This window comes from Arvicanthis niloticus, chromosome 2, assembly GCF_011762505.2.
Source record: "Arvicanthis niloticus isolate mArvNil1 chromosome 2, mArvNil1.pat.X, whole genome shotgun sequence".
Taxonomy (NCBI): Eukaryota; Metazoa; Chordata; class Mammalia; order Rodentia; family Muridae; genus Arvicanthis; species Arvicanthis niloticus.
Genome location: NC_047659.1, coordinates 48,913,740 through 48,941,031, shown reverse-complemented (window position 1 = coordinate 48,941,031; position 27,292 = coordinate 48,913,740). Strand labels below are relative to the sequence as shown.

General features: G+C 43.1%; 1 protein-coding gene across 2 annotated transcripts in view; it reads left to right on the top strand.

Moving 5' to 3' along the window:
- The first annotated feature begins 16,659 nt into the window (after positions 1–16,659).
- Positions 16,660–27,292, top strand: part of Gpr155 (G protein-coupled receptor 155) — a 44,147-nt gene continuing 33,514 nt past the window's right edge. The window contains exons 1-4 of one of the 2 annotated variants that reach the window (XM_034496538.1): positions 16,660–16,907; positions 21,139–21,176; positions 21,329–21,414; positions 21,755–22,239. In XM_034496538.1, coding sequence (XP_034352429.1) covers positions 21,786–22,239 — 454 coding nt within the window. In that variant the 5' untranslated portion in view covers positions 16,660–16,907; positions 21,139–21,176; positions 21,329–21,414; positions 21,755–21,785. The remainder of the gene's footprint in view (positions 16,908–21,138; positions 21,177–21,328; positions 21,415–21,754; positions 22,240–27,292) is intronic. The other variant, XM_034496539.1, reaches the window with a different exon arrangement.

The window sequence follows — 27,292 nt, the reverse complement described above, 5'->3', positions numbered from 1 at the left end:
CAGAGGCTCACTACAGGGTTGTGTTTTTAATGGCTGCCCTCTTCCGTTTGCAATATTTCAATTTGCAATAATGAGTTGCAAAATAGGTTTCCGATGTCCATCTACTGTATAAAGCAAAATAAGTTATCTTTAATTTAAAAGAAAGCATTACAGCTTAAAGGATTTCTGTGTTCTATTAACAAAAAGAAAGGGGAGGGCAGGGCAGGGGAGGGAAGGGAACAGAAACAGCAGATGTTTCTTGAGTTTCACCATCTTTGTAGCACTAGCAAAGACTTGAGGCACATACATTCTTTTGTGTAGTTCAGTAGCCAGTTCACTAGGCCACTTGCTTAATGATCTCTTGGTCCCACTTTAATGCACAGAAATTGTAAGCTTTTAACACAAATGCCAGTTGAAACAGTTCCTATTTAAAGTACAAAAAAAAAGAAAAAATGTTGCCAGATACCATGGCAACAAGTGTAGCCTGCAGCCCAGTGTGGCATCTTACCTCTACCTGTTGTGGAGCTGGCATAGGAAGAATCTATGTGTTAGGGTCTCCAGTGGCTCTTTCTCATTTTCTAGTCAGTCTCTCTCTCTCTCTCTCTCTCTCTCTCTCTCTCTCTCTCTCTCTCTCTCTGTGTTGTCCCTTATTTTAAACGTACTTTTCATTGCTGTAGCTTTCTAGGATAATTCAACACAATGAAATTCGTTGGGAACAAGATGGGTTATAAATAATAATCACGCTAATATGATGTCTTGTAATTGCATTAATTTGTAGGTTTAGGATGACATTGACATCCTGAAAGCAGTATCTCATGGAATAGTAAACTCAAGGTGTCATAACTCAGAGCTAAATACGAAAAACAGCAACAAGACTGGGAAACATCTTAGATTTGAGTAAATCCGACTCTTTGGATACAGGTGATAGGAATGGGTTCTGGATGTCTTAAGCACAAAGGAACTTTCATGGAGTGCTCATCTGGAAGTCACTGAATAGATGGAAGCCTGGGGCCAAGGCTGGACACTCCTGGATTCCAGGCAGCAATAGCAACTCTGGGATTCTGTTGTCCCATGTCCCCAACCTTGTGTACCTCTCCTCAAGATGAAGGGTGTGTGTTGTGGTAAATCTCTGACCCAAACACGTCCGGTCAAGGAAAACACAACTCAATATTTATGATTATAAACTGCAAGCCTTGGATTGGGCAGATTTGCCATTGTACTACTCTATTCCCCAGCTATGAGATCCCTTAAAACCTGCGGTTTTCTAAGCCATGTTCTTCTCCTCATCCTTGTCCTTCCACCAATGGCTCCAATGGCTCCTCTGGCTACCCACCGCCTATGTAGCCTCTCTCCCGGCAACTTCCTCTTCTGACTCCTCCCCTAAGCCTTTTTCTCCACCTCCCCTTCTACTGCCCAATCACTGGCTCTAGCCTTTATTTTACAAACTCAATTGGACAGAAGGTTCACAAGATTCACTCCTCCTCTGCAGCCCCTCCCAGGAGTGGAAATACCTTGAAAACAAAAGGCTGGGGCTATCCACAACAGGTGTGGCTATCCAGATTTGTCTGAAATAGCCTAAGAAAGATCAATTCGCCTTGACCTTGAGCTGCCTCACAGGGTGTGCTGAGTCAGGGAAATCTGACCTTTCTTAGTTAAATGTGAAATCACTTCAGTATGTTCCCTTTATTCACAGATTTACGGTCCCCAAATATGGGAAACTTAGTCTGGAATAAAAGGCATCTCTTGAAAGGTTGTTAAACGTAAAGTGGTACAAATTTACAAAAAGAAACAGCTCAGGAGTCCCCTTGCCTTAAGTTGTGTAAGATGTAACTCCTTAACTGTAGGATGAGAAATACCAAGTTTCATTCCAGTCAAGACGACCTGTAAAGGGAAAAGGGAAATCCTATTAGCCTAAAAACAGCCTCTTGCATCAGCACACCACAGGGGGGTTGCATGCATCTGTTATACTACAAAGCTATAATGATTGAGTAGTGCCCCCCCCACACACATACCCCGAAAGGTCCAAACAGTAGTGATGGAGTCTGGTGAATAGAGTTCCATCCCACTCCTGGACTGTATCACATGTGATAGAAGTCGAGAGGGAAATACCCACATACAGAAGGGCTGAGCTTGTGTGGCCTCACATTGTAACAGCATGTTTTGCAGAAAGCTATCCAGTCACATGGGTCCTGTTCCACTCCCGCAAGATCGAATTAATCCATTCCTGAGGACAGAGCCTTCACGATTTGATTATCATGCCCACTTTTTAAAGACTCCTTCACCTAGCACTGCCACCACACTGAGGGTCATAATTCCAATACACAGTCACGTCCAGACTATCATGCCACCGTGCACGGTTATGAAAATAGGGTGGTGGGAGCGGGGTTCTATTTCAAAAGAAAATAAGTTCATGGTGAGGGGACTCTAGTCAGCCCAGGCCTGGCAAACATGGCTCTGGTAGGCCTTCCCCCTTCCCCCATTCCCTCTGCCTTGTTAAAAACTATTAGAATACATTCTTAAACCTAGCCCAAGGTCCATTCCCTTATTTGGCCAATTCTTCCTCCTGAGGCTGACTAAGAAGGTCCAGCTATCAAAATATTAAAGTCGAGCAATCAAAAGCCCCCTTTGGCTCACCTAATCAGCATGCCCAATTAAAATCAAACACTTCATCCTAACACAGGGTTTCCCCTTGTACCTTTATAAACCATCATTTCCCTGTAGGCTGTGTCTGTCTCCTCTCTATCCAGAGGCAGTCTTTCGTCCCTCAGAGAGGAATACCTCTTCTCCCTCTCCCTTGTGCCTTCCCCTTCTCCCTTGTCCTCTATCTCCTGTCTTTGTCTCTTACTCCCTGCCCTTTGTCTCTTTGAGGTAAATAAATCTCCTTTGTGTTAAGAACTTGCGAGTCCTGAGCCAATACTGCTCTCTCCTTATGGATCATTCAGTTCCTTTCTTCCATAAAGGCTGCTGAGTGCCTCCTGCACTTTGTAACGAGAGACAGTGGTGAGCACATTAAACCCAGCCGATGCTTTTATGGAAGAGGCAAGTGAGATAGATGGAGGTTGAGACCAGGTCTTTGAAAACACATTAGAGGATGGTGTGATATAGAGTAACAGAGTGTGGGGAAGTCTGTTTGGATTGAGAGGTAAAACCAAGAGATGAGCTCTGAGTCATGAGGAGCCATGACCCAGGGAAGGACATTTCAGGGAGCAGAAACACCAGAGTGAAGATTTCAGGAAGAGAAGGAGCCAAGCTGAGCTTTAAGGAGAGACTGGTCATTATGTGCAAGTGGAAGATGAGAAGTAGGAGCCCAGACAGTTACTGTGGTTTAAACATGACATAAGGTAAGGCTGTGCAGGCAAAAGGGGGCAGTGAGGTGAAGGGGACCCAGACCAGATGACAGAAAGTGGAGCTGAGATGCATTTCTGTGGGACTGTGGAGAAGTGGGTAGGTTGGCCAGAAGTGAGGCAGATTTTGATAGGACGAGTAAGTGGTAGTTTTGTGCTCTCTCTTGGTTCATCGTTGCTCAGATTTTTATTAAAGCAATACATAGACTTACACATGCACCCTTCTATAATAAAGACACTTAGGCCCAGAAGCGTTGGATCAGGCAGGGAAGCTGTCATCATGTGGTTCTAACTCAGACTCATGGGGCCTCCTAATGTGACAGTGGATAAATGCAGGAAAGAAAGTCCCAGTAGGATGAACACAGGGAAGGCTCTGTGAGACAGGCCTTTGAAGATACATAGGCTTGAGGAGTCGCATTCCAGATTAGCTAAGGAGGAAAGTGGACAGGAAATGTGTGATACTTGGGTGAATAAACTCATCTGAACAGCTTCTAGCAGGACTATAAAGCAAAACCATGTCAATGAATTGAGGTCAGCCAAGTGAAGATAGATAGATGACGGAGGGCTTCAAGGTTGGTTGGTTGGTTGTTGAGACAGAGCCTTACTGTGGAACTGGCTGGCTTTGAACTCACAGGGATCCACCTAACTCTACTTCCTGAGTGCTGGGATTAAAGGCATGGAACGGTCCAGCAGACATTTTCTGAAAGGGTCAGAAAGTTGAAGGGCTTTGTTTTTGTTCTGCTCCTTTGAGATAGGGTCTCACTCTAGCCCTAGAAGTCACTATATAGCCTTGGCTAGCTTTCGGCTATGGCAATCCTTCTGCCTCAGTGGAGTATTGGGATTATAGGTGTGTACTACCACACCAGCTGTAAAATATTTACAGACCACGCACCTTCTCAAGTCTTTCATTGTACCACGAAAGCAGCCACAGACGATGCTCTTATGAATGCGCATGGTTGTTTCATTTAAACTTTATGAGAATAGGGGCAGACTAGAATTGGACCTAAGGCTATACAAGTGAGGCAACCCAGTAAACCCGTGTTGTTAGGGCTTATGAACTAGCCGTGGACAGGCAGCGGGCTTTATTGGTTCCTTAGTCTGTCTCTGAGTTCCCTCTCCGCCTCCTTCCAGGCTTTCAGTCTGATGCCTACTTCTCTCATACGGGCAGGGAGGACATGCGTTCCCAGATCCTGGAGTCATCTCTGACTGAGCCATTAGCTTCTCATACTCTCTCTGCCCAGCACCTGCTATTCATCCCAGTCTAGGCCAGCTACTCCGTGTTGTTTCTCAGGCGCACACATTGATTCCAGGAAGGCGTGTGGCTTGATTCAGGTCCTAAGTTCACTGATGTGTCCGAGAAAGAGGCTTTCTCACTTTTTAGAGCCACCAAATGGGATACTCTCTTGCCTTTGAGAAATAGAGTACAGTCACATAACTTGGATTTCTGAATTCATTTTTGCTGTTACTTGAGAAGCCATGTTCAGAACAAAGGCAGAGCAGAAAATAGCAAAGTTGGCAGGTTTTTCATGACATGCATGGGCTGTTGAATCAAACCAACGTGCAGCAGCCCTTCCATTTACATGGATCTATTTTACTTTATGCATATGAATGTCTGGCCTGCATTTATGTGCACCACATAAATGCAGGTGTGCGTAGTGTCCACAGAAAGTGAGTAGACAGCAGCAGACCCTCTGAAACTGGGGTTAGAGCTGATTGTGAGAGCTGCGGTGCAGGGGCTGAGCACCCTGGTCAGCATCCACATGGCAGCTCAAGTAAGAGCAACAAGTGCCTTGGAACCATCTCTCTAACCCTAAAATGTTCAGCTTTAATTGTCAACCTGACAGAATCTAGAATCACCTGAGAAGATAATCTTAATGAGGGACAGCCTAGATCAGGTTGGCCTCTGGATGTGTCTGTGGAAGCTTATCTTGATTATGTTAGTTGACCCGGGAAAGTCCTGTCCACCATGGGCATCACCATTCCCCAGATTTGAGCCCTGAAATATCGATCGGTAAAAGTGAGCTGAGTAGTAGGCATGTATGCATTCGTTCTCTCTCTGCTCTTGGCTGTTGGATGTGTCTAGCTGTTTCAAGTTCCTGCCTTGATTTCCCTTCAGTTGTGGACTATCACCTGGGGTTGTAAATAAATCCTTAGCTTTCTCTCTTAGTGTTGTCTTTACCAGAGTATTTCATTGTAGCAAGACTAAAATGCAACCCTAGGGCTGAGCTGCCTCCATGGTTAAAGTGGTTGCCACACAAGCACAAGAACTGGAGTTTGGATCACCAATCACCACATGAGTGCTGGGTGTTTGGGATGGCCTCTCTGTAACTCCAGCCTCTGAAGGCAGAGACAGGGGGTCCCCTAGAGCTTGCTGGCTAGCAAGATTTGACATAGTGGTGATCCCTAGGTTTGACTGAGGGACTTTACTTTAATGAATGAGATAGAACAGTAGTTGAGGATGACTCCTAACACCAACTCAGTCTGCACATGTTCACAAATGGAAAGAAAAACCAAACAAACACAACCCTAACATCTATCCATCTTGGATTTTCAGTTCTGTTAGTATATAAACACTTTTCTTGCAGGTGTCCATCTGAATTGAGTTTTCTATTACTTCAAATTTGGATACTCCATTGTCCCTGCAGAATATATGGAATGAGCAGACAAGGGAATTGATGAAGACCAGGTCTCACATGATAAAAGTGACAGTAAGAAAAGGAAAAGAGTTAGACAACCTAGGTCATCAGAAAGGGAGAATCTATATGGGAGGCTACTCTACACCAGTCTGGCCAGTATTTCCATACTGAAAATGAAACAAAGGAACAGCGAGTGTCGAGGTCGCATCCACCCACAAGAAAATCCATGTAAGATGTCAAACCAGAATGTCAAAGACAAAACAGACATTTACTTGAAGGCTTATGCAATCCTAGTCCAATAGATGATCTCACTCTTGAAAGGAAAGAGGTGAACTAGCTCACCACAAAATTCTATAACCAGGTCTATAAAATGCCATGTAAAACTGGAAGAATACTGAAGATGGAAAAAAAATGAATACTTGTAAGAACCGGATGACTAGGAAGAACTCATGGCTTGTAGCTTGGCATGGAGGAGGTACTGGGAGAAGAACAAAAAGGGAGAGGAAAGGTACCCAAATGATGGATCACAAAGCTCTTCTCAGAGGCCAAGGTAGGCCTGATTGGGCCAATCCATTGACATGAAACTTCTGGGAGTCCCAGGGGGTGAGTGGGCAGGTGACACAGATGGGAAATGCTGGGAATAAAGGCTAGCCTTGTTGAGAGTCTTCAAATTTCACTGATAAGATGACTATTGGAAAGAGGAGTGAAAATAGAAAGAGAGAGAAATTCAAAGAAGGGGGGTGACTGTGGGAAGGAAGATGAAGTCTGGGATCATGAGGGGAAAGCCACTGAAGGTTTCCAAAAGAAGTGAGGATGATTCAAATGCACAGGAAGGCCAATTCTCAGGAGTTCAGGGCTCAGTGAGTGCAAGATGGTATAGAGGACCTACTTTTCTACATGTCTATCTCCATTATACACCAATGAGACAAAGTGTTACTTTTAAATTATCTCAGTTATGCAATAGGGCATTATTACTATTATTTTCAAGTTAAGAAGCAGGAGGTAACATTAAGTTTAGAGACTCTCAAATGTCAGAATGAAAAGCTGGAGAGAAAAAGATTACAACATGGAATTTTCAAACACCATGAAGAACAAATGCGCCTGGCAGGAAGTCTGATGTAACTTCCTGCTTTGAGCTTCTGAATACACGGCAACAAGAGGGAAGACATCCAAAAGAGGGTAGCTGGAGAGGTCTGGTTCTACTTTCAACAAATAAGGAAGGAGCTGGGAGGTCTTGTTCTAATGAATAATAATAATAATAATAATAATAATAATAATAATAATAATAACCCAAACCTAAACCTCAACAACTTCACTAGATCCATCAGTGAAGCAGAGTCTTGGGATAAAGCATTGCCTCTGAAACTGAACAGTCAGACAGCTGGAGGCATAAAACAACTTACAAGGACAGACAGAAACCAGTGCATTTGGATGACAGAGTCTGCAGGGCCTGTGAACATACATGACAAAGGGACTCAAGGAAGCACTCAAAGTCAATGTGTGATTGAATCCAGGGCCTTGAGATGGAGAGAGCTTTCAGGATTATCTAGGTGAACCCAGCCTAATCACTGAAAGTAGAGAATGTGTCCACGAGCTATGGTCACGGGAACATGATTCCATGGAAGAAAGGCCAGAGCTTTGCAGCATTGCTGGCGTTGAAGTTTGAGGAAGAGGGTCAAAGGCCAAGGAATGTGGGTGGCTTCTAGAACCTGGGCGTTGATGCTTCCCTAAAACCTTCAGAAGAGACCGGCCCCATGGAGGCTTTGACTCTGACTCAGATGTGGGGCCACTGACTTCCAGAGTAAGTTTCAAGTCACTACAGTCTTTGTAACTCATTATACAAAGAGTAGAAACTAAACAAACACAATATTCTCTAAGATTTTCTAGACACTCCAGTGCCTACCAAAGAGCCCAGCAGTTCTGAGGAGTGAGCAGGGGCTACCCAAAGCCGGGTTCTCCTCAGGAGACATCATCTAGGAGTCCTCGGTGGCTACGCCACCGGAGTCAGCAAGTTTTCTGGGTAGGCAGAAGGCCCGTTCGCCTGGGTCATGGCACGTGCTGCCTCCCGGCAAAGGCTGCATAGATCGGCTGCAGAAGTCCTCACACTGAGCTTGCCACCCCTAAGTAATGCAGCGCTTATGCCCAGAACAGAACTACAAACTGTGACTGCAGTGACTCACAAGACTTGCAGGAAAAGTGTAACTTGGGCTGGCTGGGTTGAGGTTCACCTGAAAAGAGGGAACACTGAACACTCTGCATGTGTCTGTGAAGAAGGGAAGAAAACTTCAGACTCAATCAATCTTTCCTTTCTCCCTCCCTTCCTTCCTTCCTTCCTTCCTTCCTTCCTTCCTTCCTTCCTTCCTTCCTTCCTTTCTGTCCTTTCCTCCTTCCTTTTTTCCCTCCCTCCCTCCCTCCCTTCCTTCCTTCTTTCCTTCCTTCCTTCCTCTCTTCCTTCCTCTCTCTCTCCTTCCTTCCTTCCTTCCTTTCTAAAACACAACATATTATAGTTGCTCTGTAGCCAAAGATGACCTTTGAACTTCTGATCTTCCTGCCTCTAATTCCTAAATATTGGTGATGTCATTGTATACTACTACAGCCAACTTATGCAGTCCTGAAGATGGAAACCAGAGCTCCACACATATGATGCAAACACTCTACCAGAGGTGCTATATCCCCTGCCTCAGTCTCTCAATTCTTGATGCTGTTTCAGGCACTTCTGTGGTGGCCAGGGCTCTGTGACAGGTGAGATCTATATGGCCTGAGTTGCTGTAGATCATAAACCTTGCCTTAATGTAGAATGCTGCAAAGGGATTCCACAGCATGGCACAGAGGAGAGTCAGGAATTTGGATTCCACGAACTTAAAGCAGTGGACTTCTGGGTTATTCCAGGGTAGATAGATTCCAAATAGCAGGAATATGTATCAGTCTGTGCTTTTGTACTGAGGAAGCTGACTTGGGAGAAAAGGGTACAGGTTAGTGGGACAGGAAAGACTGCCTGTCATCTGCCAGCAGCCAAAGTAGTTCTTTCCATTTCACCTTACTCTCCTCTCCCCCTTACTCTTTGAGGGATGGGGTGGCACTTCTTACCAGAGGCAAATGGGAAGGCAGATGCTGGGAAGAAGAGTCATCACTTGGGCCCACCTAACTACCAGTCACCAGGAAAGAGGAAAACAAGCCCAACATGGCTTGCTTCCGAATGCAGATAACTCCATTTCTAAGATGGCTCTTTTGCTAGGATGACGACTGACTGTTGGAACAACTGGGGAGAATTGTAAGCCTGGCTGCACTGGTTTAAGTGATGGTCTCCAGAAAATGGAGAGGGGACTGAGGAGCTGACACTGAGGGCCCCTGGTTCTGAAGCACAGTGCATAAATGTACCAAGTCAATAATGGGAATCGGAAGCAATCCTGAGGGCAGGCAGGAGATGGCAGGGACGAGTGATCATAAGCAATTTAACTAACTCCAAATATGAGCCAAGAACTGGGGAGAGCCAGTGGATGTGGGAGGCCAGAACAGGGCGCAGCTGTGGGAATGCCTTCTAGGAATTTCATCTAAAGCTTTCTTTCTGTGAGGCGGTTGGTTTTTCATTAGACCTAACATGGAACCGTGGAATGACTTGTACAAGGGCATCTCCGAGGCCCTGGTAGACGTTAGATAGGGTAAGAATTGTACTAGACATTTGACAAACATGTAATCGCCTACCCATGGTGGGAGTGATTATTAGCCTTTGGGCCACATATGCAATCAGCCCTATATCTTTAGTGTGGGAGAAAATACGTTGACTTTAAGATAACTTGTATTTCCAGTAGCTGATACTACTCTGTTATCTTCCTTAAACACCCTTTGTAGATTTTAATTTTTCTTTGTACATTTCTTCTATTTTATTTGGTTTTCTGTTGGGGGACCTCTGATGTTGACTGTGTGAGGAGTTCCTGAGGTGTTCTCTAGTTGTGAAAGAGTTTTCTAAGCTTTGGGTCTAGAATGGGACTCCAGCGGCAGATGGGCATTTAAATACTGTACCAAGTGGAACAATTTTAAAAGGCACAACTTCCAAGGGAGGAAAAATGTAAGTGAAGGTTGTCATACACTTGGCACAGAAAGGATTTCTCACATAGGACACCAAACACACAAGTCAAAAAGGAGATTAGGCAAGAGCCATATTTTAGAAAATAACATCTCTGGGGAAAAATAAGAGGAATTATAGCTATTTCTCAAAAGCTAAAATTCTAAGCAATGGTGAAATGACTGCACTGGAGACTTGCTGCATAACCTTCATAGCCTACAGATCAGAAAATTACTTCATCCTGTTGCACCTACGACGTGGACTTTCTGAGTGGGGTTTAGAAACTGCACTGCAGTGGCGACAGGTGTGAAGATCGACAGGAGTGGGGACAGCAGTTGTTTTGCTTTGCTTTTCCACACAAAAGTCAAACCAAAAAGCACTAGCAGCCGCCACGGCTACAGAGCTCTGAAGGATGCCAGACTCCATGTGCCTTTGTCCTGTCATGAGAATGTTTCTCCCCAAGAGGGCCCTGACACTCTAGAAAAATACTTCTGTTTTCTTCTTATACAAATATCCATGCCTATTCTGGAGCATATTTATGATTCCTAGAATTTGCATTAGAATCATCTGTAGAAGCTGAAATGTACCATATATAAATATATGCATGTTCACGTGTATGCATACACACACATATCACATCCTGGACATGGCGGCAATGATGTTGACTTAGAAACTCTGCCTGGGGCCCTGGCATCTGTGTTTTTGGGAATTATGTCCTTTATGTCTGAAGGCCTGGTTGGGAACTAGCAGGACAGAGTTTGAGATTCTAGCTGTGATTTAATAAGAGTGTGGTTAATCCCTATGGTTGCTCACCACGGCTGCAGTCTTCTTTCTCTTCATTCATGTGATTTTTCTAGGACTTCATTAAACCAACAAAATAGAATCATGTGGAGAATGGGTAACCTGTTTGTACCAATTGCCACCCGCCTATAACAATAAAGAAATGGGAAAGCTGAGATTTGGGAAGAAAAGGAAGCCCTGAGTGAATGAATGTGTACTGTACTCATGGGCACAAGCCATGATGAGGACCAAGGTCTTGGACCCACGGGAAACTGGCAAAGTCTTTCCCCATATGGGTCAAGCTCAAAAGGGGCAAAGCCTAGACCAAGTATGAATGCTTATAAACAATGAACCAGTTTATACAAAGACTAGGAACTGTAGCTTCCTCCTGCCAGATGTTTACAGCCTGAGATTGTGTCTACAGACACCCCATATGGAGACTAACCAACTCCTCCTTCTGTGCTATATGTAGTAAACACCCTAAGATTCCATGTTGCTAGCTGAAGTATGTTCTCTCCATCAGAGCACATGCACCAACCTCACCCCAGCTTCTCTGTGTGTGTATCTGCATTTCTATAATTTCTTCATTCCCTCAATGCACCTAGTCAGGGCTCCAGACCCAAGCCTTGTGGGTCACAGCACTGAGACAAAGGAAAAAATGCCGAGAAGGACAAACAATGAGAAATACTAAAAGGATCAGGCAGTGGTGGCTCACATCTTTAACCCAGCACTAGGGAAGCAGAGGCGGATCTCTGAGTTTAATGCCAGCTTGGTCTACAGAGTGAATTTCAGGACAACCAGGGCTACACAAAGAAACCCGGCCTTAAAAAACCAGAGAGAGAGAAAGAGAGACAGAGAGAGAGAGAGAGAGAGAGAGAGAGAGAGAGAGAGAGAGAGACAGAGACAGAGAGAGAGACAGAGAGAGACAGAGAGACAGAGACAGACATGGGGGCAGAGTGGGGGAGAAAGAAAGGAAATACTGAAAGCACATTAAGACTGAGGCATAAGGAGGAGACTACAGAAATGCTGTTTGGTAAAGCAGTCAGTCCCTACAAGCTTGACCTAAGTCCCATCCCAGCTGCCTCTTACAACAGCTTCCTGTGGGGTAGTTTAGTTCAGTGAGACTGTTACTAAGCTCTTTATTTCCCTTTCCAAGGGCAGAGAAGAGGCTGCTCTTGAGTTGTTTTGGAATGATTTTCAATGATGTACCCACTTGGGGTATCTATCTAGTTCCATGAAAACATTCTCTCCTCCAGTCTCCTCCTAGGTTAGGCTCTGTGCAATAGTTACGCTTCCTTCCTGGCTTTGCTCTTCCACAGGAGTAAAAGAATTTTGGACAGACTAGGCCAGTGGTGGTTCTCTCTGGACTCAAAACACTCATGCTGAATAGGTGAAGGGAAAGGAAAGAGGTCTCCATTTTATTGGAATCTGTGCTTGTGTTCAAGTGCTCTTGGTTACGTACTGCCCCAAGGTCATCTGATATGGCCAAAACAAATTAAATCGGGCCAGTTGGAGGATCCACAGCAAAACTTAAGCTGTGGCAAATTTATTGAGAGCAATCAGACTTTCTATACCTTTATCAGAAATGGAATGTAGTGGGGATGGCCAGGATCGATACAGTTGGAGCTGCCAGGCGACAATGTTGTTCGCAGGATGTACAAGATTAATGTCTAACAGCAAGTGTCCCACCGAGCTTCCATGCTTCCTTGACTATTAAGAGAACATACAGAAAACCGCAAAATGGCCTGAACACTTCACTGCCTGAGGGAGTGCCTCAGTTTCTCAAAAACTAAAAGGCACATAGTGTCTCAGGAGCCACAGACTCTACCCTGAAAAACCTATGATCCCAAGACATCAAGGCCAGGCCAACTCCATGGTTCCCTGTGTGTGGATAAATAGCATCCCAAATTCTCAGGATAGTATGAGTGACAAACTTCTAAAGCTACATTGATGGAATGCCTTTTTCAGTAACCATCTACCTCTATTCTCTTGCACCTTTCTCAGACTGTACAATTGGGTAAGATTATATGCAGCTGGCAGTGGGGAAGGTCCAGGACCATGGCTGTGATCTCAGGTGAGAATCAGTGATCTTTTCTGCCAGAGAATGTTAAGAGCTCAACATGGTGAAGATATGGGCAATCATATCTTCTCTGGTTTTGAGATAGGCGTTGTCATAAGCAGGAGTTCCACAACAGATGTGGTTGTCATATTTATTCTTTGTCACAGGCAAAGATGAGTTCTCCTTTACTGTCCCTGCGACTCTTGATTCCTAAAACATCTGGTTACTCTTCTACCAAACAGAAAATTAAGTTTAGATAATTCCCCCTCTGCTACTTTTATTTCCAGAGAAGAAGGCAGCCCACGAAAGAGCAGGTATTTTTGTTTTTAAATGACTCTCTAAATCATAGCATTCATAGGTTTGTTAGCTTATGCCCCAAAAGTCTGAATGCCAGCAAGTATTTATCAAGTGCTTCTTGTATGGCAAGTAATGGCACACAAAAGCATGGTAAGAGCCATATGGACATCCATCCAAGAGAGGGGAAGGACCTGCCCCTTCTAGCAGAGGAGACTGGACCCTCTAAAGTATATTCTTGACATTCTTGGTTGTCAAGAATAAGTAGGTTGAGCTGGGATATGAAATCTCTCTTTCCCGAATCTCTCTCCTTCCTTGTGCTGTTTACCCCATCGTTCTACCCAGAAGCTGCCAAATAAAAGGGTTTTTTTTTTTTTTTTTTTTTTTTGTTTTGTTTTGAAATCTTGTTACTCCAAAGGTAAAAATCCAAAGTTTTCTTTACTTCCTTTTTTCTGGTACACAAAACTGGTTAGTTTTAGTGTCTAATCTTAGACACCACTCAAATTTTAAAATGCTTTTTGCAGACTCCATCTTTTGAAACTGCCAGTTAAATTAGTCAGTGAGCTCCCTTGCCGGCTCAAAGAGGAGACAAGCATGTCTCTTTTTTCATTCTTTCAAAACAAAGTGGTCAAAAGAAAACCACAAGTATGGAGAAACTAAGTCTTGAAACAGACTGGCTGTGCCCCAAACTCGCCACGATTCTACTTTATGGTTTCTGCATCCTGTATTAATCTAATTCACTGATTTTACTTGAAGTTTCACAACCCAATTCTGCTTTCATGGTTTTTCCGCTTGACTTTTTAAATGATGGTGCAGCCAATGGTCCCCCTTCTTCATTCAGATTTGAGCCTTACTGGAGGCCAATAATAAAACCAATAGCCCGGTGAGATGGTCAGGCCCCACCTCCTCTCATTGCTTTTGTGTATTTCAGTACCACTTGCAAGGGAGAGGAAAAACAACGATGTCTTAGGTGCTCACAAAAGCATGCATACCTGTAAGCATAGGCAGAGGTAATTTTCATGGCCTTAAAATGACTTGAAATTAAGTTAAGTTAGAATGTTTACGACAAAGAAATAAACCATTTAGATGCATATTAAAATTAGGCTACAAAATTAAGCCAAGTGGAAAGCTGGGAGAAGAAGAAATCAGTTACTGATGAAATAGCTACGTGACAGTTCTTTATAACAAGGAACTCACACTGAATAGAACACTTCAACCTCCTGGTTAGCTGGTAGGCAAGGGAGGCAATTATAATTTATTCAGCCATTCAAAAGCCATTTATAGAATGCCTATCATATGTCAAAGAAAGCACTCATCTAAGCTCTAAGGATAAAAAGATTACAAGCACAGGCCTTTGCCTTCTCTAAATTTATATACCACAGTGTGTCAGTGTTCCTAAATTGTTCTAGTTTGTGATGGGTTTTCATGCTTACCTGTTTTAACAAATAGTGGTTGAATAAAAGAGTTATTATTAAGTCTTGTTCACCATTTCCTTATAACCAAAGAAAGTACCTTTTGACTTACTGTAGACTTTGGGTTTTTTTTTTTTTTTTTTGAGTTTTATTTTCAAGGTCTAATTATAATTCAGATTGAATGAACAAGCAGAAAGAAAGGTGAGAGAGCTAACTATAAGCAGACACTGACGTATCAAGTGTAAAGCAATGGATTGCTGACATAACCGTGTATACTATCTGTACGTGTACTGATGGCTTCTTAAGAATTGTCAGCTCACAGAACACTTGAGTGCTTTCATCCTTTCCTCCAGGAGTGGGATCTGAAGCCTGGGGTTCTAATCAAATGTCTAAACTCCCAGGGCCTCTGATGCAAGGAAGGATAACTCCAAGAAATTGTTACAGATAATGCCTCAGGGTTTCTGAGTTTAGGTCTAGAAGCAAATTCACTCTTTGTAACCCCTTCCTCCTTTGTAAGTGCATTGAAATCGTTCTTCATTTCCAGATAGCAGAATTTTAGAGATGGAAAATATATTAGAAACTCTCTATCTGGCTTCTTTCTCTTTATTTTAGTGGATGAGAAAATGTTTAACATTCACCATCTCCTCTTCTTTCTCTCTCTCAGCTGACTGGCTCTACAGTTCTTTTGTAATACCCATCAAACTTACTCCATTTTTACCACCATTAGCCCAGAGTAGGTTATTTCCTTGTCTTGGCCAGTCCAGACATGTTTCAGTGTGGGGAAACTGTACCAATCTTCTTGTGTGGGCAAATGATAAGCTAAGTCAAGCTAACACAAGGAACTCCTACAGGTTGACCTTAACTTTTCTTTCTAGGCCTAACTTTCAACAATCTCTTAAAAGTCAAAGTTCACTAAATATTTAGTTTAACTAATCTTCATAGTTTCTAAGCAGAAACCCATTTAGCCTTGAGATAACAGATGTATTGATTTTTTCTTTTAAGTAGTTAGGTTAATAGTTAAAAGAGAGAAAGACAAAGAATGAACCGAAAGGGGGTAGGCTACACTTTAAAAAATAGTTTCAGTTCTGCTCCCCTTGCCTTAGGCTTCATATCCTTAAGCAAGCTCTTGGCTTACCATGCTTTTTCTTAGTAAACCATACAGTAATTTAAAAGTGCAAATGGTATTGTACTTTGTACTAAAACTGCACAGATTCATAGGGCATGGTAGTTGCCAGACAAAACAGTGAAATTTGCAAAGGAAGTGTTTTTGTTTTTGTTTTTGTTTTAAGAAATACTTACAAAATCACTGAGATCAGGATTTAAATTAGAAATGATTTTGTTTCAGAAAGTCTCTTCATTTTCACATGTTGACTTCAACAAGCCCCAGAAGATTTCCGAGAGTACTAGGAGATTCCTGTCAGTAAGCTAAGAGTTCCTCCACAACAGAAATAGAAGGAGTCACCGCTGGCAATGTATTCTAAATCAAGCACACAACTAAAGCTTATATTTTAATCTCTTTTCATTTAGGAAGGTCAAGACCATGTTAGTTTGGGAAAGGTAGAAGGCAGGGTTTGAACTCACTATACTATGCAATGACGAAGCTAACCAAGAGGGGAATTGACAGGATTACTAGAGGCTGAGGTTACCCGAAAGGATGACAGGCCTCCCTGAGTCTGAGCAGAGGCGGAGGAAACCAACACTGCCAATCCCCACCCCGGTAGCCATCTTGTGGGAGGAGAAAAGCCGGAAGTACTGGAGACGGCGGGGGCGAAGCCTGAGGGCAGGGACAGGGCTGTGTGGGAGGGACTCGGGGACCGGGGGCGGAGCGCTGTCGCTTGTCCTTGGGGGCGGGGCTTATAGGCGAGGTGGAGACCCGCAATCGAGCCCTCGGGCTAGGGGCGGAGCCTTAGGGCGGAGTCTTAGGGCGGATCGCGGTGTACACTCCAGCTTGGGGGTGTGGCCTGAAGGCGGGGGTGGAGATTCGAAACGCGGACCTCCATGCTGGAGGCGGGGCCGTGGGTGGGGTGGAGCCATGTCCCAAGCTTGGGGGCGGGACCTCACGGCAGAGCGGAGACCGGCTTCTCTGACCTCCAGGCCAGGGGCGGGGCCTGAAGGCGGGGCGGAGGTGGGGAGGAGGTACCGGGCGGCAGACGCCTAAGATAGCTGACAGGACCGCAGCGGCTCATCCCTCCCTTTCTGGGAACGTGGTAGGGCATCTGCCGCTGGCACACGCCACTAGAAGAGGGCTCGGGGCGGGAGATGACGGCGGTGTGCTTGCTGCTTGGCCCTCTGCGAGCACCGGCTTCCTTCTCCTTGCAGCCGGAGCTGCAGACCTAGCAGGTGAGATGAGCTTCGGTTGTGTTTGCAACGGCCCCTGCCCCTGGACCAGTGGGCAGTTCCAGGCTCTGGTTCCCTGGTGCCTCGCTCACTGCTGCGCCTGTCCGCCTCTGCTCCGCAGCGCCTGCGCCGGAAACCTGCGGGAACACTGGAGATGGTCTGCTCACAAGGGACGACTTGTCCCCTCTGGTGCCAGAGCTGAGGTCCCCAGGGTGCGGAGCACCCCGTTGCACGTGCGCCCACACTGTCATCTTGGACTTTTTACTTTATCCCAGGGTGGCCTTAGTTAGTATCTGCCCCTCCTGAGCGCCTCTGGTGCTTTGCGCCAAAATTTCTCCCTTACTTCTTTACAGAGCACCTGACATTGTGACTCTCATGGCTTTCCACTTCCACGGGTGTCAGCTGCCCTCAGGATCATCTATTTGGTTAGGGACTATGCACTCCTTATCTTGGTGGGCCAAAGTCTGTCCCTGCAGATAGACAAGGGGAAAGGCAGTGAATGGAGTGCCTGTTGAAGTGAAGAGTGCTTTTATAGTGCCGCAAGGCATTAGGCTCCCCCCCCCCCCAAAGGATACTAGTGTGTGAGAAGAGAAAAGCTTCAGTTTAAAGCCTTTTCTTTCAAGTTACCACTGCACCACATTTTAACTAAATAGCAATTAACCTACAATTTCAGTGCTTTGGTGATGTTATCTAAGTCGGATATAATGTGACTAGACGGTCTGTATACTTCGTTTTCTAGTGTCTGCCCCAGTGAACAGACTTTTGCGGTGATAGGTCAACGTGTTCTGTTAACAAGCTTTGTTTTTGTAGATTAAAGGACTGGATGATATTTTTTTAAACTTCCTTTGTTGTGGTTCTTGTTAATCTTAAAATGTGTGTAGGGAACAGTTTTTCATTTTTTTTTTTTTTTCATGTTTAAAATGGTATAAGATAAAACTTTAGAGTTATTTTTAGGTTTTTTTTTTTTCCTCCTTCCTTATTTTGCGGCAGCTGCTAATTTAAGTTCTGGCTGTCTTTTCTTTGTATCTGGGCTTGAACTCATGGTCTTCCTGCCTCTGCCTCCCTAGTGCTGGGATTACAGGTGTGTGACTAGAAGTCATTTTAATTTTCATTTGCCTCAGAAACTGTTTGTAACACTGGAAAAATTAAAAGGGGGAAAGGGCAGATTACTTTTTTAAAGTTTCATTTAATTTTCAATTAATTGAAAGTTGAACCTGGGAGTTGTTAAACCTCTTGGCCATCACCGTGAAGAGCTCTTTGTTCCTTGTCAGTCGCCACTTAAGATCAAACTCAACTCAACTCTTCTTAATTGCTCGGTATGCTACAGAGGCTGGTCACTTTATAACACATCCTAAACCGGAACCTTGTGGAATATCTAGTACTCTAGTACTGAGGATCTTTAATATCGGGTGTTTGTATAGTTACTTATGACAATGAATGCTGTTTGCCGGGCGCCTTTAGTCCCAGCACTTGGGAGGCAGAGGCAGGCGGATTTCTGAGTTCGAGGCCAGCCTGGTCTACAGAGTGAGTTCCAGGACAGCCAGGGCTACACAGAGAAACCCTGTCTCGAAAAACAAAGAAAAAAAAAACAAAAACAAAGACAATGAATGCTGTTTACCTTGTTACCATTTTAATCGTTATCATTAGGTCTGCAGTCTCTCTGGCCCCCTTCTCACTCTCTTTGGTTTGTTCCTTGTTAGTTGTTTGTTTGTTTGCTTGCTTGCTTTTTGAGACAGCATCTCAAAGTGGCCCCAGTTGCCTTTGAACTTGTGATCCTCCTACTTCTGTCACCCAGGACTGGGTTTCCAGCATGGGCCACCACATTTGGCACTCGTCTGTTGCTGCCATTTCTTGAAGGCCTACTCTGTGATGACCTGTGCACAGAACATCCTTTTCAAACAGTATTTCTCTAAGAAGTTTTCCTGATCATTTTACAGTTAAGGAAACTGACTCAGGGAGGCAAAGTAATTGACCCAAAGAGTTGATAAATGTTAAAGCTCAAAGTCTACTACACTTAACTATTGTTAATTAAGATTGTTGTTTGAGCATGCACATATATATATATATATATACACATACATACACACACACACACACACACACACACACACACACATATATATATATATATATATATATATATATATATATATATATATATATATAGTTGTTCTTATGTTGTCCAAATATGGGATTGTGAGATATCCAAACAAAGAAAAATGGGGATTGTGAGTTATTCAAGCAAAGAAATATAGGGAACTTTGGAAAAGCATCAGTAGGATGGACAAGTTTCTCACCCTCTTTCCTACTACCTTTCTAAGGACACGTTTCTTATTAAGGGCTCCAATGTTTTAATACTTAAGTCTGATTGTTGATCAGCTCCTTCAAGGATGGCTGTGTGTCCCAACCAGAACCTGGCTATGTGTCCCAACCAGAACCTGGCTGTGTGTGCCAACCAGAACCTGGCTGTGTGTACCAACCAGAACCTGGCTGTGTGTACCAACCAGAACCTGGCTGTGTGTACCAACCAGAACCTGGCTATGTGTACCAACCAGAACCTGGCTGTGTGTACCAACCAGAACCTGGCTGTGTGTGCCGACCAGAACCTGGCTGTGTGTCCCAACCAGAACCTGGCTGTGTGTACCAACCAGAACCTGGCTGTGTGTACCAACCAGAACCTGGCTGTGTGTACCAACCAGAACCTGGCTGTGTGTGCCGACCAGAACCTGGCTGTGTGTGCCGACCAGAACCTGGCTGTGTGTGCCGACCAGAACCTGGCTGTGTGTGCCGACCAGAACCTGGCTGTGTGTACCGACCAGAACCTGGCTGTGTGTGCCAACCAGAACCTGGCTGTGTGTGCCAACCAGAACCTGGCTGTGTGTGCCAACCAGAACCTGGCTGTGTGTATCAGTATAACTTGGTGCTTATTGGAAACTTCAAGTATGTGAACATTGTAGGGTTTGTTTCTTTTGACCACTCCTGCTTAATCCTGGTTTAAAAAAACAAAAGAAAATACTTGTCTTAATCCCAATTAAATAAAAGGTTTTTTAAAGGGTTTGGCTTATAGAGAGCAACCCAGGGAATATTCTCTTACACACCCATGTATTAGTTGATCTTTGGTTTGCTACCCAAATCTTTTGACTGTGGTGTGGGTGTTTGAGAACTTAACCCAGGCATTGTAAATTGCACCAGATTTTTTTCTCCCATATTATGTAAGGCTACTTTAGATGGTAAACCTAGAACAAGAACTTAGAAATCGGCAATTACCATCATATTAATTTCAAATTACTAATCAAAGCCAGTTCACCCCTGGATTATCTAAAGTTTGTGCTCATTGCGTCTCTGGCAGTAAGACGAAGGCAGCGTGACAGTTGCCACATTAGCACACAAAACTTGCTCTTTAAAATCTCACGAACAGCTTTAGAACGTTAGAACACAGTTTGTGTTTTAGGGGGTGTTACTGCTGTGAAAAACATTTATCATTTAGAAAAGAAAGACAAGCCGGGCGGTGGTGGTGCACGCCTTTAGTCCCAGCACTTGGGAGGCAGAGACAGGTGGATTTCTGAGTTCGAGGCCAGCCTGGTCTACAGAGTGAGTTCCAGGACAGCCAGGGCTACACAGAGAAACCCTGTCTCGAAAAACAAAAAACAAAAAACAAAAAAAAAAGAAAGACAATCCACTCATGAACTAGATAGTACCTAAGAGGGGACAAAGGGAGAAGAGGCTGATTTAAGAATAGGTTGTTATTTAACAAATTTAATGAAAATTTTTAACAAATTAAGATTTTTTTTCCCCTAGTGCCTCCTCTACCAGGTATCTTATCGTTCAAGATATTAGGGATATAAGAGTATGCAAAGACATTGCTTCTGTGACATTTAAAGTCTGGTAAAGGAGACAGGCATGAGCCAGTCATTTGAAGGCCTTGGGATAAGCAAACTGAGAAAAACAGACTAAAAGAAAGGATCAAGATTTTATTTGTGAACAAATCATGTCTAACTGTGTGATTAAAGAAACCTCACCTGATGAAATGATTCCTGAACCATATGGTTGAGTTTGGGGGATGGGTAGGTGCTAATTATGTGGGCAGTACAAATGATAGAGAGCCTTTTAGAGGGAACTCCATGTGCAGAGTCCCCTGTGGCACCAAGGGACTGTAGGCCAATGTATGTGCTTACATAAAAGGAACTAAGAGAAGGCTGGTGGACTGACATTTTTCCAACATTTTTTTTCATAGACTCCGTTATACTCCACCAAAAGTTTTACTCAGCTTGGGTAAGTGATTGCTATGTGCCCGTGGGATTAGATTGTAAGGACTCTACTTGGAGTAGCTACTGACACCTTATAGATGATAAAGTGAAGCACAAAAATGTATAAGTTTTGGGTTCAAAGTTGGTAAGTCATACCCTACTATGATTCTCCTTTAGAGTGACCACAGGCTGGAAGGACCGTCGGGTTCCAGTGTGACTCCTCAAACTATCCCTGAGAACTTCTATTGAGAATCTGGGTGCAGGTGGGTACTTTGCACACTGTGGGCCTCTTCCTCTTGTCCATTAGATGGAGGTGGATTGTGGGTCCCTGGAGAGAACCATGGGCCATCACTCCAGCTGTATTGTTTGCAGATCTTATTTTATGCATGTTTGACTCTAAAAATAGAATGGTAACGTAAATATTTTGAGCTGATCTACCTTCGAGAGTGAGGTACCTCCCCCTCCTCTCTTCTATGGTATTTCCCCCTGGTGGAGATTGAAGGGAGGGTGGATGCTTATTTGGCCATTTAGTAAGTGAGTAAGTAAGTCCAGGTCTGAACTCTGGTTGATCATAACACTGAATTTTCTTTTCTTTTTTTGCAGAGACAAGTTTGGGAGTGGAGGGAAGAGAAAAATGGATTCTTATTTCTCAGCAAAGAACTCAACTCTTGCTGTTAATATAAATGAGACCTTGTCTGCCACTTATGGATTTAATTCCACCAGTGACCCACCTTCGATGTCAATAACCAGGCTTTTCCCAGCCTTACTGGAGTGCTTTGGCATAGTCCTTTGTGGCTACATAGCAGGAAGGGCCAATGTCATAACATCAACACAGGCCAAAGGACTGGGGAATTTTGTCTCCAGATTTGCCCTTCCAGCTTTATTATTCAAAAACATGGTTGTGCTTAATTTTTCCAATGTGGATTGGGCTTTTCTATACAGTATCTTAATTGGCAAAGCCTCTGTATTTTTCATTGTATGTGTATTAACCTTATTGGTTGCCAGTCCTGAGAGTCGATTTAGCAAAGCTGGACTGTTCCCTATTTTTGCTACACAAAGTAATGACTTTGCTTTGGGATACCCTATAGGTAAGTTATGTCTCTTCTTCAATTTAAAAAACATTCAAGCATTTTGTGTGGTAATGTAAGAGTCTGATTTATCTAAGCATTGTTAAGTGTTTTCTATTAGTTATTTATAACTATATTAGCACATTTTTACAAAATATATTCTGATTACAATTTCCCCTCCCCCAGCTCCTCCCAGACCCCCTCCGCTCACCCATCATTTTTTCTTTAAACTGCTTTAAATTAGAACATATTTTTTTTATTCAATTTCAGAGTTTAAGGACTACTTAATTATCTACCTAAAATAAGTGGCCATATCCTAATACCTTAGGGGGTAATCTCCCTAATAGTGTTCTATCTCTTCTCAATTATCTCATGTAAGGAAATCTAGTTCCTAGAAGGGATCACACCCTGATTTAAATTATGTTTAAAAATAAAATCTTATGTCTCTATGGAAGTGCCATCACCACATGTCAGCAGTGGGATTTATAAGTGGCTTTCCCCACACCATTCTCATTCCTGTGTTCTAGAACACAGAGGTTATTTCTACATTAAACTTTGTTTATTATGAGCTCGTTTTTTAAGTTTTTAGTGTATTATGTTGAAGTTAAATTCTTGTTTAAGGTCAGAGCTGCCAAGGACACCGCCGCATTTGCAATTGTGTACACAGCCGAATTTTATGTTTTTCTGCTAAAACAATAAACACACTAATTTGGGAGGCTGAGGTTTCTTGAGAGGAAATATATTCTGCTTTTAGGAATATACCACCATTCCTAGAACCACTTTTTCATTTTTAAAAATGCAAGTTGTGTGTCTTTTAACCACTCAGCACAGCATGGGGATTATTGGGCCTGTCTTTACTCAGTTGCTTATGGGAGAGGGCTACATGCCAGTGACCTAGCCAGCTGCTAGGCACAGCGCTGCAAACAAAATTCTCAAACACACTGAATTTATGTTTTAGTGAAAAAAAAAAATCAAGTTATAAGATTGAAACTAAGATCCTAGTTAATGTCAGCAGAGGCCAGAAGAATATGTAAGGGGCAGGCATGAGGAGAAGGTGCTTGGCTGAGTGCTGGCTTCAGGCTTCTCTGATGATGCGTAGTCTGAGCAGAGATTCGGTGAGATGTTACACTGTACAGTCAAAACCTATGGTGAACGCTCAGGCCTCCTCTGCTTATCCAAAAAGATTGCGGAGGACTTTGCTTTTTCACCTTTTCCCACCTTAGCTGTGGAAAAAATACCAAAGAGATGAGATAATGCTGAGCAAAGCAAAGGGCAGAGAGGGAGGACTAGAAGGCTCTCAGGACAGGAGTCTGTCAATGGAAGCTCTGTAGGTATTCCTTTACTAAACTTTACACTGAAATTACACAACAGACGTTAAGGTTTGTCCATCTCCTTAAGAGAACCAAGAATGTAGTCTGGTCAAGGACTTGCAGCATAAAGGCTCCAGAAGTGGCTCATGGCCGCAGTGTTAAGTATTCAGTAAATATTGTTCTTATTTTAGCCTTCAGCTGGACGTATATAGTTTCATGCCTTTATAAACTAGTGAGCTCAGAAAGAGAACTAACATTCGTAACTTTATAGTTTACAGGGGACTTTATTATTTGAATAGGGAACATATTATCACTCTCAAATAAGGAGACAGGGTTACAGGGTTGTTTTAGGGTCACGCAGCTGACATGTGCCTGAGACCCAGCTCTAGGCTTTCTGGTTCTGTATCCCAGATGCCCTTTTATGCCACACAGTTACATAACAGGCTAAGCCTATCTTAGAAGACCCAACCAACCTTTGTAAACTTGGCAGTTTCAGATAGACTCAGATGTTTTTGTCCTTAAAACTATGTTCAGGAGGGGGCTGGGGTGGTGGCTTAGTAGGAATGTTTGCTGAGAAAGCAGGAGGGACCTGAATTTGAACCTGCAGCACTCACATTAAGGCCAGGCACAAGGGTGGTAGCTTCCTGAGGCCCTCCTCTGCTTTGTGAAAGGTCTTGTACTCTGTGTGCTTGCTTTATGTTTATGTTTCTTCACCCTTAATAAAAAAGCCTTTCTTTACCAGCTTGAAGAAAATAAAAGTCAGATGTCCCTTTCCTACCTATACCCCTAATGCCGGGAGATGGGAAGAGGCAGGCCCTGGAGCTCACTGGCCAGTCAGCCTAACTGAAATGAGCTTCAGGTTCAGAGAGAGACCTGTCTCTCACATAATGTAGAGAGATAGAGAAAGTCTTCAGACACCCTCCTCTAGCCTCTGGATGCACACACAGATGTGTGAAACCACCAAGGGGTGGGGGGCAATGGGGAGAACAGAAGTAGAAAAAAGCTATTGGATAAATTACTTTCTCTATTAAGACATTTTTCCAATTAAATATATATGCCAAGCCATTTTTATCACAGGTTTTCTTATGTTCCACATTCTATCAGTAAATTGATAATAATCAGATAGCAACCCAAATTGCCTTGATGGGTGTGTTGGTGAATTTGGGGTTATGGTTTTTGCTGTCTGTGTTACTCACAGATAATAACTCTTGTAACATCAGGCCGTGGAATACTGCTTTATTAAAAGCCGGTCATCTAGACAGCTTTCTCCTCTGCTTGTAAAATGGAAGCTGTTCTACGGAGCACTCTGCTGAGTGTCCTCTCCCTAATGGGGTATTTGTTAGTACCGTCTGTGTCCATCTGTCTTCCTCTCTGCTTGTGGTGAACCAAGAAGACAGTCGTCAGAGAGGCCTTTCTCTAGCTTTGTTTTACAACCTCTCCCAGGAATTCCCACTGTCTCGTTCATAAGAGTATTGATAAGGAATTAGAAGAAACATCCTTCCTAATGCTGCACTGACTCCTCATCTTCCCAGTTTACAGGGAACTTGGGAGATGCTGTCATGGAAAGAAGACAGAAAAGTTAGTGAATAAAGAAAGAAGATGGCTATATATATTTTCTGTGTGCTGTGACTATGGTATATAGAAAATAAACAGTGCTACATTACTGTGTAGTTTTTACATCGAAGTCAAATGAATTCCAGATTAAAAAGAGTATACTGTCTTTTAGGCCAATTCTTTCCAAAGGTACTTTTAAAAACAATCCAGGTATGAGGAGAAACCAAGAATCTACTAAGATAAAATGCCGGAGTCAGCAGATCAGAATGGGCTCCCTGCCTCTGTCATTAAAATATACTAATAGGGCATAGTTAAGTCCTATAATTTATTCTTCAAACAATGCTGATAGCATAAGTACCCTGACTAATCATAATTATGCTCCAGTGCTCAAGCTGTAAACAGAAAGGAGATGAAGCCTTTAACTATGTGCCACTAAATAATAGAATGATCTTGTCAGGGTCTTTGTGTTATTTGCTAGAGATTGAAACCCTGCAGAAATCAAAATGGGAGACGCAGCGGGTGGCTAATTTTATCTTAGTTTTTCCAAGCTATATAATAACTCCTCATAATGGGATTCCCCCTCCCTCTAAGAGCCTTATTTATAATCATTAATTAATTAGGACCTAATAGTTGATGTCGTGATTATAAATCTAATTTTAGTTGCCATAGGTCACTGTATTCATGGGTCTTTCCCTTTCCGACTGGAAAGATTGTCTTCAGGTTGCTAACAAAGGGAAGCGCTGCCGGTTTATAAGGATGGAATGTTAAGTAATTATGGAAATGAGAGGCAAAAGAGACTAAAATTCCCATGTTGAACCGCTTTTCTCTAGGAATTTAATAAGTATTTATTTAATCACAATTATTTGCTCTCCCAGTAGACATTACTTCTTTTGCCCTTATGCATTCATTCAGCTGAGTTAAAAGGCTCTAATTGTAACCTGCATTATAAATATTCACAATGTATAAAAAGGAAAAAAATGAATTTCAGTTGGATAGGGGGAATGAGTTCAAGAGAACTATTGTACACATAGTGAATACAGTTAATAACAATGTAAGTATTCACATCATAAAGAATTATATAAGAAAATACGTATGCTGGTGAGCTTAATTTAGCCATTCCAAAATGGATAAATTTTAAAATGATGTGTATTATATAACACATTTTTATTTTTATCTGCCAATTTAAAATGAATTGGTAATCTCACTATTCAGGAGGCCGAAGCAAGAGGACTGGTTGGGAGTTCAAAGCCAGTATCAGCTACGGTGTGAGATTCCATATCAGACAACAAAATAAGGAACTAGGGTGATGTGAGCATGAGCCTGGTATGAATGTAGAATTCTAGTGCTGGGGAGGTAGAGACAGAGATCCCTGGAGGTTACTGGTTAACTAGTCTAGCAGAATCCGTGAGCTCCAGGTTCAAAGAGAGACCTTGTTTAAAAGAGTACAGTGGGGAGTGATTAAGAAAGATACTCGGCATCACCTCTGACCTCTACACACACATGTGCACATGTGTACATACATGAAGAAGTACAAACACACACACACACACACACACGCATCAAAACAGGCCAACTAAGGTGATAATTTTTAAAATAAAATATGGATCCCAAAAGAGGTTAACCAATAGCAGATATGTGTTACTATACGATGAGAAATACATTTTTACTATATCTGAAGCCCTTAGCACTCACCAGTTAACCCTGTCCATCAGATTTGTTCATCACTGTGTTGGGTGGAGTCTGTGTGTGGATTATAAAACGATTCCTTCAGTTCTTTGAGGTGGCGTGGATGCTAAACAAGAGTATCATAGATTTCCAGAGAGGGTGGGATTTAATGGTGTGGGTTGAAGACTTGGTAGGAGTCCACCACAAGAGACCTCAATTGGTAGGCAAGTTTCAAGAAATAATTTCAAGAAGTCAGAGAGTGAAGGCATGGTCAGCAAGTGGAGCTTGTAATTATGAATGTAGTGTTCGTCTGCTGTGCCTGTGGTATGGATCTGGCAGATGGAGTCTTCGCTTTATGGAGCAGTAAAGAATGTGTTGGATAAATAAGAGGATAATTATGGGGACTGGCTGTGCTCATTAAAAGAAAGCCATAAGGGCTGTTCCAGCGAAGGCGGAAGCGATAGAAAAATATTAGTTTTTCAAAGTTTTGACTTTGAATAGCTGTGATGTAGATGGTTCTCTTTGGAGTTAATATGTTGAAAAGG